The 8,401-nt window shown below is 34.0% G+C and overlaps 1 protein-coding gene across 1 annotated transcript; it reads right to left on the bottom strand.

Annotated features, from left to right (window-relative positions):
- Nucleotides 1-273: 273 nt before the first annotated feature.
- On the bottom strand, nt 274-3,548 carry LOC123710631 (MAGE-like protein 2). The gene is made up of 3 exons (XM_045662655.1): nt 3,531-3,548; nt 2,991-3,089; nt 274-738 (listed from the first exon to the last, which is right to left on the bottom strand). The coding sequence occupies exons 1-3, from the start codon at nt 3,546-3,548 to the stop codon at nt 274-276; spliced, it is 582 nt and encodes a 193-aa protein (XP_045518611.1).
- Between the last annotated feature and the right edge of the window lie 4,853 nt (nt 3,549-8,401).

Here is an 8,401-nt window from a genome sequence, read left to right as displayed (position 1 = left end):
ACTCCATTCGACGAATGCTATCGAGGAATATGAAGTATGAAAATTAGCTATATAATAATTCAATTTTGGATTGTGAAAATAGGAAAAATAACATATATTCCATACCGATGAAATTGTTGTATCCAAACTAGATTAAGTCTACCTAACTTTAAATCTAAATTCTTCATTAAGGTATAATTAAAGAACACAATATCATAACAAAACTAATTTAATATGTACACTTAAAAACTAAATAACAATACAAAATAGTCAAACAACAATAACAGTATAATATCAACGAATCTTGTGGGAGCCCTTTTTAGTATGAATGATAGTTTCATACACTGGTACCTTAAATGGTATCGGTTTTTCAACTGGTACAATAATGTGTTTGATGACTTCAAACGGTACTTCCTTAATCTTGGGCACGTGCACTGTCCTTTCCACAGGATACGGTACGGATTTTTCCACCGGAATCGACACTTCTTTAATAATTGGTATCACAACCGCTTTTGGTACTGGCACCTGGATTGGAATCGGATGTGGCACCGGTATCAGTATTGGTTGGTTGATTTTGAACTCAACGTTCTTTGGTAAAGGGACAATTACTTCTTTATAATGTTTAATGGGTTCTGGATTCTCTTCCTCGACGTGTTGGTGGACTGGGTAGGATTGTGGTTCGAGATTGTGACCACCGAAGTGAGAATAATCTGATGCATCACTACTGAAATCGTGTCCCGAGTATTCGCTGGGTTGCAACTGTAATTTCAGATACATATATATTTTTGACTTACGTTAACCAATAAAACATTCCACTTGTTGGTAACAACAAGATGGTACCTTCGCAGATAATACCTGTTTATTAGTTTGAGATAGGGACCCTCATAAAGCTATTCAAGGACTACAAGCCGACTTTAACAACATTCTAAAGTGGTGCCACGACGCTAAACTAGTACTCAACATGGAAAATACAAAACTGCTTATTATACAATCCCATTCCTTCAAGGAAGCTACTGGTATAGTAGTATATGGCTCACAAACACGCATGTCTCCACAAATCAACCGTGTGCAAGTGCCCTTCAATAGAAAAAGTTGATAAACAAAAATATCTAGGATTAATTATAGACAAAAATATGCATTGGAATCAACACATAGAATAAGTTTGTGGTAAGCTACGATAGTTTTTGGCACAAATAACAATACTCAGAAAGCGTTTCCCATTTAAAACAAAACTTGCACTTTACAACGCGCTTTGCGAGTCAGTCATCAATTACGGTCTAAGTACCTACGGTAGAACTTATCCAACGTATCTCAACCGTATATATAACCTCCAAACGCGAATCCTCAAACATGTTGTGACGAGAAATGTGCTCGATTCATATAAAAATGAAGAAAGAGGAATTTTTAAACACTGCAAAATATTGCACATAACAGAAAAAGTAAATAAATGTCTTCTAGTCGAGCACTTTTTCCGAGATGAAATAAAAAACGAGTGGAGCAGGTAAAGACTCGAGCGGTAACGCAGATTCGGCTCTGTACATCGAGAGCAAACAACGTATAGTGCGAGAGAAAGTTGAGGTATTCGCTACAACGGCTAATAAATGGTCAACCCAATCAGATATTAGATAGCCTAACGCTAACCAACATAAACAGTAAATTAAAAAACTACTTTTATATGCAATTGTCGCGCTCCTAAACAAGACTGCTATGGTTGCATAAATACAAACCACAGCGGTTTACTAATGAAAGATATTCCGATTATATTATATTATTTTGTATAAAGTATCATTTATAATGTATCATCACATATAATCAAGAAGAAACATTTCTTTTACATCATAATATCTTATATATCGGAACTCAAAAACTAAACCTTTTATCTGCTTCCAGATTCCAAGCGATTTTAAGTGTCATATATCTTATTATACAAGTATACCTCCTTAACATCTGTTAAAACTCTTCTACATAAAAATTTCTTAACTATATCCTGTCCTGCTCAATCGTGACTTTTGTATTTCTTATTACGTATTGCATCGCAATTCAATCCGTGATCCTTTTTAGTTTTTTAGTTTGTTTTATTAATATTTTTTTGTATTATTTTAGATTAAGGTTCTATAATTTTTATAAGATTTGGTTATGCACTTTCTGCGCTTTACCCAGGATTGCTTGTAAGAGATCGCTTGTCAGCGATAAAACCACCCAATGCATCCCTTTTAATTTTTATGTACTATATTATTTGTTTTTGAACAGTGAAAAGAAGTGTGGATAAATAAATAAATCAAAATTAATTTTATTCTGGTTTCCTTACTCATAACTAAATAAATATATAAATTACTGTACTAGATACATACATAATTTTAAATCTACCTTCGATGTCACAAAAGTTCATAAAAAATTATGAAATTAATTCAATCTCACAAAACGTTTCGCGCCTTTATACCGAAACAATGAATGTCCGCCGCCACGCATAAAAAAGATTTTTTTCTTTTTCGCATTCGATAACCATTGTCCGATTACACAAGCATTATGAAAAGAATTGTGTAATAAAACTGAATGAAACACGGCAGTGGAAGTAATTTTATATCGTTTAAAATCTTATTGAGGTTGAAGCGTTTTAGTTCTTTTGTGTTTTACCTACTCTGTATTGTAATGTTATTTTATATTATTAAAAGAGAAAGTTTATTCTCTAGCTTAAGAAACTGTGACAAACGGGAATTATTCGAACTGAAATAAAGAGCATCGTTCTTAAAGCTGTAATTAAGATGAGACTGTCCAGAATTACCAACGCAAGTTGAATAACTGAACGTTAGAAAACTGAATAAATTTTTATATACCTCAAAACACAGATTACTTATTTATTTATTTTCTAATATAAGGTCGATACTTAAATTAGTTATAGCCTAGTTTTACTTTATCACACTAGCCCGAAGAAGAACCAGCAGTATTTGCTCTGTTCGTTTCTATAAAACAGCCATAAAATCTTGTGGAAAATAAATATTCAGTGAAGTTACCTGTTGGTCCTGTTGCTGTTTTAAAAACGACTCCAAGTTGTTGTAAGGCACCCATTGCTGCGATGCTGCCAAGCAAAGCGACAAACCCCCACACAATATCTGTAACATATGGGTTATGTTGAAACTTTAATCATGAACAATATTTTCAGTTTTTATTTAATTTCTTAAAATTTATATTTTGGAGCAACAAACTTTAAGGTCCGGGCCTCAGATTTCTGTATCTATTTCATGATCATTAATGAATCTAATAGCATCCTGTGCCTGACACACGCTCTCGACTTGGGTCTAAGGCAAACCGAGCGAATGCTAAATTCGCAAGTAGAATAAAAGTTTAATGGTGCCGGCCGGGGATCGAATCTACGACCTCAGGAATCTCACGCTGAAGTCACTAGGCGAGCACTGCTCTCTCTTGTACTGAACTATAAGTCATATATACTGTTTAAAAAAGCAAGAACGGCCATCTAGAACAACCCAAAATATATCGCGTGAACCACTGATCTATATAAACGTTATTCAATATAAATTAGGACTCTATCTAACTAGGTCCGGGTCAACCATTATATCTCTTATTACATTAAAAGCATTCCTCTACATTGTGGTACGAATAAAACAGTTTCATACAGTCGTATTTCACAAAACGGGTAAATATTACCGCAATACATACACTTCACGCGCTTTATATCTCTTTTATCATGACACATATGTTCACTTTGTAAAACAATATTTGAATTAATTCTTTGTGCCTGTCTATAAACACAATCAGTGATAATTATACTTTTATTCGTGCTTTACAAACAGAATTTCTCAATAATCTACGAGTCGAAGTAATTACGATTTTGGCTTTCCATAACTAAGTTAAAATTACGTGATTCAAGTTGTTCAGCGGTTATGCGATGACCACAAGCGAACCTTTGTGAATTATCTATATATAGGTATACCTAACTATCTCCATTAAATTGTTATTCGAAAATTGGTAATACTGATTCAGGACGACAAAGTTATCGGTAAGATGGCAGTCAGTGGGAATCACTACGTATTTTATAAATTTTACATACAAATATTTTGCGACAAAGTCACGATAGGACTACTTATCTTCTGTATCTTTTACACTCTAATCATTTTGTAACAGCAATATAAGCATAAAACTTATATACTATTTTTACGTTAGAAAATAAAATGTTTAAACTTTATCTTGAAGTCAATTCCGTACAAGCTAATATTCTCCTTGAGGATTTATTTTGCCGCAAATGGTGTTCAGGAGTCAGCCACCACATTGCCAATAAATCATGTTGTGTAGTTCGATATACTGTGCGATTGGAACGCTGCGTCTATTTCAACTTTTATTTAGTGTTAGGGATAAAATGTAGAATATTCTTATCTCTAAGGGGCTTCTAAATTCTAACCTTTTACAGCAATGAAAAACATTTTGGTCAATGTGTAATCACTCGGCGCGTAAAGCACACGAAAGTAATACTGATTGATCTACTGACTGACTACACATGAATAGATGCTTATTATATTTAAAAAAAACGTTTTTTTTTAATTTGGCTTTGTTATAAAGATTGTTATAATCCAAAAATAGATGTATAATAAACGCGATCTAAAGTAGAAGGTTCTACATAACTAATATCATTTATTTACTGTTTTTAGCAACAGTTTTACAAAATCCTGGCACAATGAAACAATTCTAGTGTTTCTACAACAATGCTGTCATTCTGCAGCTCAGCGCAATAAATCGCCACAAATCTAGTCGAAAACCACAAAAATCCGCCTCTCCGTTCGTGATATCGGTCCCTATGTTTACAGTTTACACGCTAAGCTTTTTACAGTTGGGCACGAGTGTCGGATGTTGTTGATGCATTGTCTGCTATAAAACGTGCCCGTTAAACGTATGGCTAAAGCCGCCATCAAACGTAAGAAGGCTGCACTTTGCAAATCGAATACGTAATTTTATATGACAAGTATTATGAATTTCTATTAGTGCTATGTACTGATACTATTTTGTGGTTTTAGCAAGCGCATGACATGGATTTAAAAATGTTTGGATTAAACTATCACTGTATCGAAATATCAGATATATTTAAGACGATATTCAAAAATGATTTATAACACTTACAAATTCACTTTTATATTACCTACCAATGCCCCGAAAAAACACTCAAAGGTCCAGTAAACGGTGTAATGAATAGTCAAAGTTAAGTAGTTAACTAAAAATCGCGGTCTGTTTGAAGAAGGCTTATTGCAGTCTTTTTGTGCGGTTCACTTGAAAGTGTAAACAGTCTTTTATTTGGCGCTCGAGAGTAATTTGTTGCTTTAAGTATCTTTTATTGTTACAGTTATAAATAAGTTACGTCAGGAAATGCGCTTGGATAGTAAACTGCAAACTGAATGAATCCTTGAAATGTTCTATCAAGTAGCGTGGAAGTTTTTAGGATAAGTCAACCCTTTTTCGTTAAACTCATCCAACATAGAATACGACCAGGGTCAAAGCTTATTTTTATTGGTCACTTTGTAAAAGGCAAAGTCATTATCCCTTTTATAAAAATAACTACTTAAATAAAACTCTACAAAACTGTGCTACATTTTTATATGCAAATTGTCTTACTTCATTTAAGTTACAAAGAATAGGCGTGAGTAAATTCTTTCAAAAATTAATGTCGTTTAATGATAAAATATTATTTTAATATTTGAAACAGCAATTACATATGTTGTGTGTGATGTTAAAAATAAATATTTTAACTTACATATGCCTTCAACACGTACATTTTTGATTAGTTCTGTAGAAACTGGAGTAGCTTAGTGATGTCATAATATTTTCGCGCGCCATTTTATACAAAAGTGACAGGTAACTTTTTAAATTCTCTTTTTATAAAATTATCTATGTCCGATGTAACTAGACCCAATCTTACCTTCACTTATTTGTATAATACTGTGACATTCTTTGTTGTTATTTTAAATTAGATAATATAAGAACCAATTAATAAAAACTATCAACATATTTGTTTTAACAGAAACAGCCAAATATTTATTTATTAACCACTTCGTTGAAAGAAATCAGTAGATACAAGTAAAATAATTAAATGAAAAGGAGGACAACGGGCTATCGCTTTCGAGCGGTCTCTTCCAGGCAACCACTGTATCGAAAAAATGTATCGATTTCAATGATATGGTTTTCCGAAGAGCGTAGGTTATAAATTGTTCTGGAGATAACGAGTTTAAGATTTGAAGAGCATGAGCATCACGCGTATCCAGCCTAGCTGCTTACGTGACGCAGAGATGTGGTCCTTCTTTCTTACACATTAACCTACATATACCTACAGTATTTACCAAATTAAAAATCTTAGGAATTATTATTACTTACATGTAATAGGCGGCCTATTCCCATAATTCTATGGCAACAAGAAGTCGCAGGTGTGTGTTACAGTATGATGAATGATGTTACGACAATCGTATCGTAATCGACAAACACACAACTTAGTAATATTCAATTTAATAAAGTATGTGTAATCTGTTATTTCTGATTACATTTGCCCAAGCAAAGGGCAGTTTCGGCCTAGTGGCATAAGCGTGTGACTCTTATGCTTGAAATCGTTGATTCGAATCCCCAGGCTGTGCACCAATGGCCTTACTGTGTATGTGCGACTTACTTACACTTGCTCGTACAACGAAGAAAAACAGCGTGAGTAAAAGAACAAAAAGTCTACGGGGTGTGTCACGCACACATGTATATAAGAAAAACAAATTATCAAAAAACAGATACAGACATCTGAGGCCAAGACCAAAGGTTGTAGCGGCACTGGTTTATTTATTATCGATATGTACGAATAGTTTCTACACTAATATGATAAAACAAAAGTGTTTTTGGATCCTTTGTATTTTATAATATTAATATAAATGGAGTTTACACACGATAAGATAAAAAAAAACAAAACAATCAAGATTACATAGTAATACAATGTGTGCATTGTTCGGTCGGATCTAGGAAGTAGCAATTCCGGACAGATATGATCTTAGATCACGATATTGAACACTTTTCTGACCTATTCTTGGATACATTGTGTAATAGTATTATGTAAAGTACTGGAATAGTATAATAGTCATAGAACGTGCATCCGATCCATCACTAATGGTTTTTATTACAATCAACAATAGTCTTAAAATAAAAATCGATAGCTCAGACACAGAAGGCTAATCATCTGCCTATAAAGAAAAATTCCTCCCTATTTTCACTTTTTAGTCGCAGTACTTTAATTACTTTGGGAGGAAGTAAGGTATGCTGCCCTTTTAACATAGGAATAAAAAAATAAATCAATGTCGCTACAACGATTAGTTGTAGGTGTAACCAAGTAGGTGATCAGCCTTCAGTGAATGACACACGCCGTCGACTTTGTTGGGTCTAAGTCAAGTAATCCTCACGATGTTTTCCTTCACCTTTTGAGCTAATGTTAAATGCGCACATAGAAAGAAAATCTATTGGCGCAAAGCCAGGGATCGAACCTACGATCTCAGAGATGAGAGTCGCACGCTGTAGGCCAACACTGCTCAACATGGGAATACTGAACCAGTAACCTCTGACTGGCCGGCTTTAAGTTTAGTGTGGCTGATGTCGAGATGTAGCAGATATTCTTAGGAGTCGGAAGTTATGCTTCGAAAGTACGATTCAGGCTATGATGTCCTGATTAATCAGTACAATCTGACAATATCATCTATATCTGACTAAATCTGAAAATGTAAGTGTGTCTCGCACATACTCTCATACCAACTTACTCTTTTTGATATAAAACAATTCTATCTCTGGTATAGTTAACTGGTTTAACGTAAATAACTTACTGCTTAATGAGAATAAAACAAAATGTAAGTATTCGATTTAAAACTAGAGTAAAGCGAGATATTGCTAACCTGAAAGTTAAGGATAGTGAACTAAACTTTGTTGACAAAACTATTTTTCTAGGCATAACAATAGATAGTAAACTCCAGTTTGGCCCACACATAGAGACTCTTTCGAATAGACTGAGCTCTGCAGCATATGCAGTAAAGAAAATCCGACAGTTTTCTGATATGGACCTGGCTAAAATTGTGTATCATTGCTACTTTCACAGCGTTATGTCGTACGGTACTATGGGGTGCTACTGCACAGGTTCAATCCATATTTCTGCTGCAGAAGCGGGCTTTTTGGGGTATTTTTTGTGTTTCGCTAAGGGAGTCGGTACGGAATAAGTTTAAGGAACTAAATATTATGACACTATCTGGTCAATATATTCATGGAGCCTTGTTGTATGTACAAACAAATATAAACAAATGGTGACTTTCACCAATATAATACTCGAAACACAACCAAATTTGAATGTACGACAATCGGGCTCCGGAAGATAAACCGCTCCTTATATGGAAATTGTATTCGTTTTTACAAC

The sequence above is a fragment of the Pieris brassicae genome, chromosome 6, assembly GCF_905147105.1.
Source record: "Pieris brassicae chromosome 6, ilPieBrab1.1, whole genome shotgun sequence".
Lineage (NCBI taxonomy): Eukaryota > Metazoa > Arthropoda > Insecta > Lepidoptera > Pieridae > Pieris > Pieris brassicae.
This window is presented reverse-complemented; position numbering and strand designations above follow the sequence as displayed.